The following is a 13,426-nucleotide window of genomic DNA, read 5'->3' as shown; positions in this document are numbered from 1 at the left end:
ATGAGGTACAACTTGTGATTTATTTTATTTTCATTTTACGGTATTTATTTATGCCGTTTTGGTTACTTTTTCAAAACCATTGTGTATGATCAGTATTTAAATTGCATACCAAGTGGCACACGGAGTCTCAGAAGCATGATCTAATCAACGGTTCTGTTCAGTTCATTTGATTAAAAAATCTCTGACCCCTAATTGACAAAACTTGTGCACTGTGTTTAGTGTTGTGTCGCGTTGTGGGTGTTTTGTCTGCGCTTGCAGCAAACTTTGCCAAATTATATAATAGCGTTCGCATTTTTTGTCGCTCGCAAACAATTCATGTCTGTTAGTTAATTATTGTGTGTGTGTAGTTAGCAGCAGCAGCAGCAGAATGTTGACGGCGACCGAATTACACACGCACCGAAAATGTACACAACAAGCCGAAGGTCGTTCAGACGCACAGTTTTGGCTATAAAAGGCACAGTGAGTGAAACACTTGGGTTAACAACTAAAAGGGGGCCACCACTAACGCCCAAGGGGTGTTTAAATTTAAGCAAACTAATTAAGTTATGGCACCGTGTTTTGTTTTTATAATTTTCTCCATTAATTTTCTATTGCAACACACAAAATTGCACGCGAAAATTGCAACAACAAACGCACCAATACACACGCAACAATTGGACCGTCGAAGCAGGCGCGTTGGGCGTTAAAATGCGCTCCAACTGAAATACAAAATGTAACTAAAACAGCGGCGCGTCAGCATCAGCCTGCTAGCAAGCAAGCCAATGAGAGAGCCAGCGAGCGGGCGAGCAGAGCCAACGGCGCAGCAGCAAAGCTCAGAGCGGCGGAGTGCGCAAGTAAAAGCCACTAACGGCGAAGTATGAGCGCCTGAAGTTGGGGCCGTGGAGCTAGCCAGCTAACCTTTTTTCAAAGAACAGCAACCACAACTACACCCAAAACGAAACGAGTCGAATGCTAGAGTCGAGCACGCTCAACTCTTCTATACCCTGTACTAGTTACAGTATTTAATTTCGTTATTATAAATTATTTTTGAGCTTTTATAATACAAGAATTGTTTTTCAATTTCTAATTTAAAAATTCCGAAACTCACAGAATTACAGCATCTATAATAATGCGTCAAGCAGGCTTAACTATTATATACCCTGTACTAGTTTCAGTATTTAATTTCGTTATTATAAATTATTTTTGAGCTTTTATAATACAAGAATGGTTTTTCAATTGCTAATTTAAAAATTTCGAAACTCACAGAATTACAGAATCTATAATAATGCGTCAAGCACGCTCAACTCTTCTATACCCTGTACTAGTTTCAGTATTTAATTTCGTTATTATAAATTATTTTTGAGCTTTTATAATACAAGAATTGTTTTTCAATTTCTAATTTAAAAATTCCGAAACTCACAGAATTACAGCATCTATAATAATGCGTCAAGCAGGCTTAACTATTATATACCCTGTACTAGTTTCAGTATTTAATTTCGTTATTATAAATTATTTTTGAGCTTTTATAATACAAGAATTGTTTTTCAATTTCTAATTTAAAAATTCCGAAACTCACAGAATTACAGCATCTATAATAATGCGTCAAGCAGGCTTAACTATTATATACCCTGTACTAGTTTCAGTATTTAATTTCGTTATTATAAATTATTTTTAAGCTTTAAAATACAAGAATTGTTCTTCAATTTTTAATTTAAAAATTCGAAAACTCAAAGAATTACATCATCTATAATAATGCGTAGCAGTATAGTGAGTGGTGCATTGGAAACCGCACACCTAATTTGGAGGCTCTAATGCATATTCCTTTCGCAGATTTCTCTGATTTCTCTGGAGCTGCTTCCCTTTGCCTGTTAAATACATTTGCTCAAATCTAACATACCATCTTATACCCTGCGGGTAAATATTGTACACTGCATGCGCAATGCGCTCTCTCAACTGCGCTGAGATCATCGCTCACACCTAATGCGCCACTGTTTTATGTTGTGGGGAGTTAGGGGACAACATACAGCTGTTGCTGACGCTCTGTGGTGAATTGCCGCCCGCTGACTTAGTAGAAAAGGTCAGCGAGCTTTTTTCTTTCTCTCAGTTGATCGAAAGTCTTTCGCTCTTCAGAATGAGAGAGTATTCGCACAACGACGAGTGGCGCTTCTGTGGTGATTTAATTGTTTTATTTTTTCATAGGTTTGTGTTTATTATTTAATAGTATTTTGTGAATTTGTGGGCAGCTTTTAATGAGTGCGAGTGGGTGGTTGGTTGGTTGTTGCTGTCTGCGTGCAATGAACTTGACACACACACACACACACACTAACAAGTGTAATCTCAAATTATTATTGTTGGGCTGTGGTGGTGGCAAGAGGCGTTGCTGCTTTGCTTTTAATTGCGTGAAATTTGAGCATTAATTGTGGGTTATTGTTTAGACTACATACACGTGCATGTGTGTGTGTGTGTGAGTGGAACTTAGGTTTTTTTTTTTTTTTTGGTTCAGTTTGCTTAGATGAGGCGTGATGTGTGGGTGGGAGTTGGTTAATGAACTTTAGGCGACGAGGTACGCCCACTTTTCGGGAGCTGCGTTTCATTTAAAGTGAGAAGCTTTGTTTTAAAAGCAGACTACCTTTGTTTGAAAAACTAACGTGGGATGGAGTTTAATTCCCAAACTCATCAAGTCTGGCTTGTAGGTGTATATTTTTTCCTTACAAATGATTCAATTTAGTATTTATGGTTGAAAATCTATAAAAATTAAATGCGTTTAGATGACCCAATTTTCAGAGTTTTATGGCTGCCTAGTAGTGTATTTACACTGAGTGCAGTAAGTTATCGCGCTCTCGGTAGATTTTTAAAATTTATTGACAAATATATTTTGTTATTAAAGATATATCAGTTTTTTAATTTTGTGGGTATTTACATTTTTTTACACAATTTTGTTATTATTTGTACAGTTATAAGATCGAACTTTCAGAGAAAATAACCAATTTTTGGCAAAAAGAAAAGCTTTGCAGAAAATTGTCCAATTATGTTTGATTGGCTGGGTTTCAATTGTTTCGAAACTATATTAAGGAAATCTATATTATCAGCCAGTCAGGCTAGGGGCCAGTAAATATAGCTGGCCAGTAAGTCACTCCCTGTTGCTGGCATATTTGTGGTTATTGCTTCAATCACGGCACAGCGAATGTGCGACTCGAATTTTTCATAGATTTGATTAGCAAAGAAAATGTAGCAATAATGTGTTTTGTGGTCAAGCCAGAGTCAGTTAAAAAAATTCAATTAAAATGTTATCTCAGCAACACATGGGCGTATATTTAAAGAGACGCCCATTAAAAAGCACTGCGTGCAGCAGAAGGCAATGAAAAATCGCAGCAAATAAATAAAAATGATGTCAACAAGAGCAACAACAGCAACAGCAACAGCAACGACTTCAAGAAATCAGTTGAATGACAAAACGCATTGAGGTGGGCGTCCAAAACTTTCATTTTTTTCTCAGTTGATGGGAACTTGCATTTGGAAACTGGATCGTGCGCTGCAGGCGGTCGTTAATGGGAGCCGCCACAGTGTCAAGAAAAACGCGATCGGGTTCAATGAAATGAAAAACCGAAAACTGCGTGGAAAAGTTGTCAAGGCAAGCGAAATGGAAACCAAACGAATGTCAATGCGAATCAAGTGGCACTCAGCCAATCCAAGCCATTTGTTTGGACAGGTAACGGCGACAGATCGGCCACACACCTGGTTATAAAGCTGACATCTGTTCGCTAAATGCAGAATGACAGCGCGGTACATGACGGAGATTGTGAGTCAGAGTCATAAGCCAGATGATGGAGATTTTATTGCAGAGCTTAGAGATAGAGATTGTTTTCCAATCTGATTCATAATCGAAGGAAACATGCCTCCTATTTGTAGTTCCAGTTTAAAGTAGAAATTAAACAGTTTCAAGCGTTGTTCAGACGGGCAAATGATTTGTTTGTCTGATCGTTTGAGGATTCAAGTGAGACTTACCCTATCCATTAGTTGTTCATCGTTCCGTTTGCGTCTAGCTGGCGCCCTTATAATGCGTCCCACGGCATCGGGAGCATCCATGCTGCTCAACAAATTTTAATCCACGTGGCCACAATTCTTCAAAAGCAAAAACCGTTCCGCTATCTCATTGAGATCGCAGCCTGCATTTGCTCTGTATTCTGAAAAACAAGGTTAACAAATTTAAATAATCAACAAGTAAGCAATTCTTATTTAATTTTTTTAAATTTCCCTCCATTTTGCTTTTTAACTTAATTTTCAAGTCTGGTTTCGAAAACCCATAAGCGGATAATATGTATGTGTGCTATAAAAAATATCAGCAAAGACTCGCACCCACCTGCTCTCTTATACGCAGCGCAATGGCAGCTCAGTAAGTGGTTTGTGTCACTGCTGTGCGCATGCGTTCCACATGTTGTTTGGCAATATGGTTGCAGTTGTAGTATTTTCCCGTTTTATAGCGTCGCATAAGTGGCGCGTGTTTTGGTTTGAGGTGTTGTTGTTGTTAGTTTTATAGTTAAATTTTGTTCCATAAATTGTTATTGGCATGCGTATGCGCTGATATGTTTCCGTTGCCTACTCTTAGGCTGTGTTTAAAATGAACCACAAAGGCAGTTGTTCTTTAAAATTTGATCATCGGCTATATTTTATGGCATAGGTATATATAATTATATATATATATATATAGCTTTATGTGTCTGGAAGCAATAGTTGCAGTTGATGGCAGGCAGCGCAAAGCTGTAAATAAAATAAGAGCAAGTTTTTAGTATTATTAAATAAATAAATAAATAAATAAATAAATACTTTTCAAATGAAAGATGGAGAAAAGTTGTAAGCCAGCGCCTAACTTAATTTAATCTTTAAATTTAGCCAATAGGACTCTTATACTTTAACTTTAAATTCTTAAAATATAGTGCCTTCAAGCATTATGCATCGAAATACATCATAAAGGATCCGTTGCATCGATGTTTACATTCGAGCTGGCATTTCTAACGAGTGCTGCCTGCAATAAAACTTGTCTAGTTATTTGTTTCGCGGCTAAGGAAATTGAAAATGTATTAGAGAGCACTTTGCAAGCACTGTGTGGCAGGTAGGGGTGGGGAGGCGTGCAGCAAGTACTTGCTTTCAAGGATGATAGAATAGTGGTTGCACGCCCACTTGCCGCCGCTGCGGCAAACTTTGTGTGCCACTTGCTGAATTAAATATGTTGCCAGAAGACACACATACACAAACACACATACACTTGGTTGCCTTGCTGCTGCCACAAACAATGCAAACAATTTGCTGCCTGGGGAGCTGCTGTTCTCGATGCTAAAAAGAGAACCTGCAATGTGGCAAATTGATTCTCACATTGTGCCTAAAGAAAGCAATTCATGTCAACGTTTAAAGCTAGATTGAGGGTACAAGGTCGGCCGGCAGCCAACAAGTCGAAATGACAAATTTCTTTAATGGTTTGTTTAAGAAAGTTGCCCAAAGGGTTCAACAATTTTCAAACAACTTTGCATATCTATCGGGTTTCTCAAAGTAAATGAGGCAGGCAGGATTAAATTCAATTAAAAAGATCAAGATAGAATTCAGGATAGGATTAAATAAAATGCTCCTTAAGACTACAATTCCCCAATTTTTGTGTAGCTTCATGTACCTAGAAATGAAGTTTTTGAAAACTTAAATAATTGAAATTGTAAATAAAGGGAATCCCAAAGACGTGAATATAAGTATTTCAACTCTGATTTAATTTATTGCACAGATCGGTAAAATACTACTGTATTTAATGTTTACTAAAAAGTCAACTGTTAAGGAAATTTGATTAATTAGAAAATAAATTACTCGTACGTCCATTGTACTATATATTAATATTAATATTTATATTTAATTTATTTTGCAGAACTATTTTCTTAACTCATCATTATCTATTTATATTAACAAGTGAATATTTCATACTTGTTGTAAATAAGAAACACTTCAACGAATTATATAGGCAGCTCTGAATTAGACCTATTTAGGAATAACTTTAATTTATAAGTTTTTGAAACTCTGTCATCTATTTCATCTTTTTAATGCTCTATTATTCTAAAGGCTTCGCGACTTCAATTATTTTGTTTCATTACAAACTTGCTTATGTTCTTTGTTGACATATGTACATATATGTATATAATCCTTTGCCCGAAGTTAGTAACATTGTCATCATAACGTCAATAGTATTGAGAGATTTGCATCAAAAGAGTTTAAAGTATCTCTTCTCATCTGTTATTTGATCTCGGTTATCTTCTTTTTCACGTAGTAGAAGAAAGCGAAGGAAAGAATATAAAATTTCATTTAATCACCAGTTGTTAATATTATTTATTATTCATGCTCTTTAAGTTTGCTTTGTTTTTGATGTTCTTTCTTTATCAATTGTATTTATATATATTTATATTCCCGTTCTGTTGTACGTTAACTGCCACCATCTGGCATAATTGACTAAAAATAATAATTCAATCATCAAAGTTGTGGCCCTCATTATCAGTTTGTTAACTTATTTTATTGGCTTTGTTGTCACATCGCCGAGCACAACTGTATAAACAAATACAAGTTATTGTCGATTGCTGCAATAAGTCAACAGGCTTTAAGGCCTACCACTGAGAGAGCTCTGATAATTGCCACAAACGGCGCAATTATTCTTTAAATCTACATACGGGCATGCAGTATAGGTTTTATTACCCGCCCATACATGTTGGCAACAGGGAATTATATTATTATCGCCAAGGAATGCAATTTCTACTGCACAATAAAGTTGTAAATCGATTAAGTGTACAGTAATGAGCACTGATGCCCACTTAGATTGGTTGCCAGGCAGCGATCGGCGGACACATAAAGCCTTTAACAGCTGCCAGAAAGGAGGGCAATCAGACTAAGCTGTCCTCTCCTCGTTCACAACTTCGTCATCTCGACTATCAAGTGCATTGAATACAGGGTGTTCTTTTCATGAACAGATCTCTTCTTTTGGCAGCACTAGCATGACTTTATTTCTCAGATAAGTTTTTCCAAACTTCTAACGCATGTCTAAAATTGTTGTGGATTTATAATTAAGATAAGTTTTCCAAAGATACTTTCAATTGTACAAATTCTTTGTGAACTTTTGAGATGAGTTTTACAAAACTTTATTGAACTGTACAACTTATTTATGAATTTTGAACTAATATAAGTTTTTTAAATTTCTGACAACGTATAAAGTTGTTGGAAATTTATTTCGAAGATAAGTTTCTCAAAACTTCTTGCACAAGTTTTAGGAACTTTTTACAACATTTTTGTTAATTTATTTTTGAGGAAAGTTTTTTAAGCTTCTGAGAAAAGTGTATAGTTTTTAGAAATTTATTTCTGAGAATTGTATAAAATGTATAATGTGGATTGATATTGGAGACAAGTTTTCTGAAGAGATTCTCTTTGTAAAGAGGAGTAGAGAAGTTTTGTAAATGAGATAAGTTTTAGGAACTTCTTAGAATAGTACAACACTTTTGTTAATTTATTATTGAGAAAAGTTTTTAAAACTTCTGAGAAACGTGTAAAGTTTTTAGAAATTTATTTCGTAGAATTGTATGAAATGTAGACCGTTAATTTATATCAGAGACAAGTTTTCTCAAGAGATTCTTAATTAGGTCAGAATTGAAAGCTAGTCTTGCTCTAAAAATAATTGTTGCCTTTTATTTTATTTATCAATTTAATGAAATATCAATGCAATTTTTGAAACATTTTGGCAACTTCTCCTGCAACCCATACCTGCTTGCTGAAGGCCCTTGGAGCTGCTAAAAAGGGCACCCATTATAATTATAATCCACAGCAATTGGCTGCCTGGCAACGTGTCTCATTTTTATCAAAATTGTCTGTGGGCTGCGGACATAAATTCATTTGCCAGTTTGCCGGCGATTTAAGCGCTCTTCTATGCAATTTAATAAGCGTTGCTGCGTAGGTTGAGAGGCTGCTTCAAAAGCATCTGAGTATCTCAAAATATTGTTTAAATATAAAGCGTAATTGAAGTGTTTTCCTATAGTTGAAATAGCGATATATTTATTTGTTTTCGCTAATATATTTCGATTGAAATTTGCAACTTTTAGAATTGCAGTCTGCAGTTTTGAAAATCTAAGCCAGACTACAGATAAAGATCCAATTGGCCACTAATAGAAACATCAGCAAAAGCAATATAATTCGTATTTCGAATGAACTCTTTTATTGGCCATAAAAAGCTGTTCTTTTGGCTCGCTCCCTGGAAAACCGCTGCTAGTAAAAATATTGATTTGGCTTTTCTTTTTGCTTTTATTGATTAGCTGCGATGGCAGGCAGTGCAGCTTTTCAGCTTTTCCTACGACTCGCCATTTATCAGACACATGCAGAGAGAATGTTTTTTATTGGCTTTTTATCGGTCACAATCTGAAAAAAGAACATACGAGCATAATGCTTTGTCTGGCGCTGTCGGTGGCTGTATCTTGTAGTTATTATTACTCGTATTGTCAGCAGCGCTAGTTATACACGTGTCTTCCTACACTGGAACATAATTCCGACTGCCAACACTGTAATGCCGAAACCAGTCAGAGGGAACTCGGAGTTACAGTGGTGAGGGTGAACAGGGCAGTGTGTGTGTAAATATGTTGAGCGGGAGAGATAAACAAAATAACCTAATAAATAATGTCACAAAAGCCGAATTTACGTGTGTTGTAATTGATGGGAGGCGAGTGTGTGAGCTGGACGGGGCATATCATAACTCGCTCCGAGAACAAGTTTTCTTGTGAGTCAATTGACCCAAATTTTTGGCTTTTGTGCCATGTCGCAGTAGACGTGTCGTTTTTGCTGTTCTTTGTGGACTACTTGCTTCTTTTTTTTACTGTTTGTCTTTCAAGAAAAGGCTTTTGAACTCTCTCGGAGTTGAAATTTGCCGGGGCACGTGTTGCAAGATGGTATATGTTTGAATCTTTTTTTTCTAATGACATTCTGCATATCTGAAGCAGGCGAGACTAATGAAGTGAAGAACTAAGAGGCAGTCGGCTTGTGTTTCGTTATCTTTTTTATGGAAATGTTTTTGATTTCTTTCTTAATCTTAATGATGCATAACTAGTTCTTAAATGGTTCTTTTAAAAACGAATATATTCGAGCTGTTGTGAAATTAAATGTGATATAAATCAGAAAGCTATTACTAATCGTTTTTAGAACTATTCGAAACCATTCAGTGTAAATTGTAAAGCGCCTAGCCTTCTTCAACTGAAGAATTTTTGGCTAATTTTTAATAATACACTTTATTTCTGAATATATAATGTACCGAGCTAAATGAAACTTTAGCTTATAGTGTGGTACTATAGAAAGCTTTTAACTAAACCTTCTTTAAAAAAAAACCTTACGAAGGGTAATTTTCTATTCTTCCTATGAAAACTATAGCAAATAATGAGCCTACTTGCGGTTAGTAATAGACTTGATCTGCATTTTAATAAGACAAGTCTACATGGCAAGTTTGGGGTTTATTGGCATTACGGTTTAAAAACAATCGATGTTCATACAGACGGACGAACTAACCGGCAGGTGCAACTCGATTTGTCTTTTTAACGAGGGATCTGCCAAGCTTTCTTCTGCATATTTCATATACCTTTTAGAGACTTTTTAGTATACCTTTTGCTCAATCAAGCATCGTACTTAATCTGTTTATGGGGACTTGATCCGAGTTGAGAGATAAATTGACTTGAGTCTACAATATTCATTGCTGGACCAACAAATCTATATACATACAGCACTCTCTTGGGAGCATCGAATCTGTAGACAGTGCTAGGCATACTGATTGAGTGTCCATCGACATATTTTCCAGACAAAAGTGGGCGTATTCTCTGCTCTTTACAAAACCTGACTCTGTCAAGAATAGGCCAACTTTAATGCAATCTTGCTACTTGCAACATGCTTGCCCGCCTCTCCTCCTGCGGCAGCTTGCAGTGTTATGCAAAAATGCAGCAACCGCATCAAACAAAATCTCTGACCAATCTCGTCTCTCGAACACAACTGCGGCTTCTTTTGTTATTTTGCGCTTTTGTGTTTGCATTTTTTATACGGGTAGCGCATTTTTCCAAGCTGGCTTTGAAGGCCTTCTGCCACGCTATTTTCCAGCTATTTTCCGTCTATCTGCTGTTTGTTGTTGCTGCCACACTTTTTCGGATTCATTCAAGCGTCGTCGAGGGGCGATTGTTGCTGTTATTTTTGAGCTCGCTCGACACTTGCTCGCTTTGTATTTGTAATCACTTAGTCAGTGTGCCACTGTTGTTATGGTTGTTGTTGTTGTTATTGTTATTGTTGTTTTCGTTAATTATTTCCTTGTTTTTAATTAACGACGCCAACACGCAGGCAGGCACTGCACTGCACTGCACTGAGCCCTGTCTACCGTCTACCCAAGCGACCCACTAACACTTTTTTCTTTCATTTGATAAACCCGACTGGGCCGACTTGTGGGGGAGGGATGAAGGGGGGAAGGGTGGGGATAATGTGACAATTTGTCTTTATTTGCCAGGTCTGGCATTCGTCCGAGATGCTTATCAGCTGTAATGTTTATCTAAAACAAATGCGCACACAACTCAATGAATCATTCACTCGCACTCATTTCCTAGCAAACACTCGTACACTCGAACTACCATACTATATACGTAGTTTACAAGTATGTATATGTCTAGACGTCAGCAACCGGCCATGGTTCGACCATTTTTGGCGCATCGACACCGCAACTGACGATTTGTTAATTAATGTCACTCCAGTAGAGTATCCATTGAACTCTGCCCACCACCACTCGGGCAAGGCTCATTACCTTGCGGACAGGCCAAAACAAGCGGAACAGTAAAAACTTTTCGACTGCAAGCCGCAAAGTCTGGCAGCTGATGTTTGAAATTAAATTGGAATAGGTCTGTGGCCTCTGGCCCCAGTTGGATAAAGCACATGTAGTTTAGGAAAATAAAATCAAATTCAATTCTCTAAGCAGGCAGTGGAGGAAAGGATAAATGGTGAAATGGTGAGTTTGTGGAGGAATTTAAACTGGGAATTGAAATCACATTCAAACATTCCCATGCAGCTTTCTAGTTAACAAAATATGGCAATAAATAAAGATTTTAAATGAATATTTAAAGTGAATAGGACACATTTAAAATATTATTTTGATAATGAATATTTCTATCAAAAAAATAAAAATACAGAAGAATTGATAACCTCCTCCTTTTTTGAAGTTGGTTAAAAAATACAGACGAATTGAATTGATACATTTAAAATATTATTTGAAATAATGAATATTTCTATCAAAAAAATAAAAATACAGAAGAATTGATAACATTCTTCTTTTTTTGAAGTCGTTTAAAAAGAGAAATGGTGAAGAAATGGTTTTTTGTTCAGTTTTAGGAACTTTCTTATGCAATTTTGTAGAAATCAAGAAATAGTTAACATTTCGAAAGGAACTATAAATTTTAGTTTTTGTTTTCTTTTTCAAATAATTCATTGCTTGTCATACCGAGAAATTCAAAGTGTTTATCGAAAGATAGTGCCATGAATTGGTTGTCAGACCATATAGAGAAAAATGCACAAATATTTATTGGACTTTCTTATTAATGGTGATGGTTGTTAAGATTTCTGATAAATTCTAAAGTCATTGCAAATGATTATTGAATGTAAATGAAATAATGTTCAAATCTTTATAATTATAATCAACCATTTTGTTTTGCTTAGGAGATATAATCGTACAACAAATATTGGATCTTGGAACCCAAGCCGTAAACGACACTTGGCTGCTAATGGGGTTTGTAACTAAGTTCAGTAGCTCTAGTTTCGAAATTAGCATGCAAGTTTAGTAATAGGGTTTATTAATTGAATATCTCCATACAATCCACAACTTTCAAGCAAACCAACAACTTTTCAATTGACTCACCAATCACTACTCTACACACATTAGAAGATACGTGCTGTTCATCAGCTATTCGCAATAACAAGACGAACATATTTCAAAGTTTTCCACAAATGTCGCTCATTCTGTGACACATGCTTAACCCAAGCTGTGCCAAAAACTAAATGCTTACGCAACTCTATTCTATTCTGTTGGTTTTGAGTCGCCAGCCACCATTAAAATAAGCAGCAGAATCAGCAAAAGAACTCAGCACGCGTGAAAGAACTTAAAGTCAAGTCGACAGTAAGACCATCAGTCCATCAGTTCATCAGTTAGTCAGCAGTTGTTGTGAAAAACTTTTCAAGGCCATTAACCCATTGCCAGTCAACGAGAACAACAACGACATTTTTGGACAAAAATGGCTTCTCATTTTTTGTTATTCTTCTTGCTGTTGTTGTTGTTGCTGAAATTGCAATTTCCTCAAGACCCGGTCGGTCATGCATCATTTAATAAATGATGGCATGAAAAATGCCGAAAACGACAAAAGAAATATGGCCAAGTCGTTCTTCTTCTTCTGATCGGAGCTGCGAGCTCTGCTGCGAATCGAGTTCATTGATTTTGTGTGTCAATAAGCTTGCAAAGTTTTGGACTGCCTGCTGTCATCGTAATAATAAGCTATTAATGTAGGCAATGAAGCCAAAAAAAACTTAATTAAATGAAGTGGAAATTTTTAATAGTCTTTTTCTTACTAACATTTTGTTTTCCCATTTTTGCGAATCGCACGCACTTATCTAGCGACGCAAACATTTATGGAAAAATAAGCTGCAAAGCGTTGAGGAGCTGCTAGAGCGTGCGTGAGCGTACGTGAGCGTGAAGACCCCAAAACTTACCATAAAATTGAATAAAGTTGTGGAATAAATACTAAATATATATAAATATATATAAATACTAAAATACTGGCTAGTTCTAGATTTGAGAAACATGCTTTGAAAGGTAAACAAAATTCGAGTAATAAGAAATTATTTATTGTTATTAGTTTCAAGATTATGGTTCAAGGGTTTCTTCGATCGTTTCTCTATTACTTTCTTCTAAAGAAATCGACATTTTGAAAACTTTTTTAAAACTAGGAGTCAAACGAGGTCTTAAAGGTTAGAATAAATTAGGAAAAGGTGAGGAATAATGAATATAGTTATAAATTAATAATAATATAAGGTTTTAAATTGAGTAAAAGTCATTTAAATTCGTTTCTCTATTGCTTTCTTTTCAAGAAATCGATATTTTGAAAACTTTTTTAAAGATAGGAGTCAAGTGTAGAACGTGGTCTTAAATGTCATAAAAAATCACGAAAAGGGGAGGAATAATGAATATACTTATAATAATTATAATAATAATATAGGGCTTAAATTCGTAGAAAATAAGTTTTAAATTGTTTTGACGTTTAATTTTTTGAATAATATAATGATTTACTTTTTTTGGGGGAACTTTATTTCTATCAGTTTTTTAGATTTCAATTTCTTTTATAACTGCAATATGCGGACTGTATATCTTAGAAATAATACATTT

The 13,426-nt window shown here is 35.7% G+C and overlaps 1 protein-coding gene across 3 annotated transcripts in view; it reads right to left on the bottom strand.

Annotated features, from left to right (window-relative positions):
• Positions 1 to 13,426, bottom strand: part of LOC115631956 (mitogen-activated protein kinase-binding protein 1) — a 97,796-nt gene that overhangs the window by 52,440 nt on the left and 31,930 nt on the right. For all 3 annotated transcript variants that reach the window (XM_030528818.1, XM_030528815.1, XM_030528816.1), the window contains exons 2-3: positions 4,340 to 4,737; positions 3,985 to 4,163 (exon numbers count right to left, since the gene is read on the bottom strand). In XM_030528818.1, coding sequence (XP_030384678.1) covers positions 3,985 to 4,065 — 81 coding nt within the window. In that variant the 5' untranslated portion in view covers positions 4,066 to 4,163; positions 4,340 to 4,737. The remainder of the gene's footprint in view (positions 1 to 3,984; positions 4,164 to 4,339; positions 4,738 to 13,426) is intronic.

The sequence above is a fragment of the Scaptodrosophila lebanonensis genome, unplaced genomic scaffold, assembly GCF_003285725.1.
Source record: "Scaptodrosophila lebanonensis strain 11010-0011.00,11010-0021.00 unplaced genomic scaffold, SlebRS2 tig00001412-arrow-pilon, whole genome shotgun sequence".
NCBI lineage: Eukaryota > Metazoa > Arthropoda > Insecta > Diptera > Drosophilidae > Scaptodrosophila > Scaptodrosophila lebanonensis.
The sequence above is the reverse complement of the archived record's forward strand: the minus strand, read 5'-3'. Positions and strand labels throughout refer to the sequence as shown.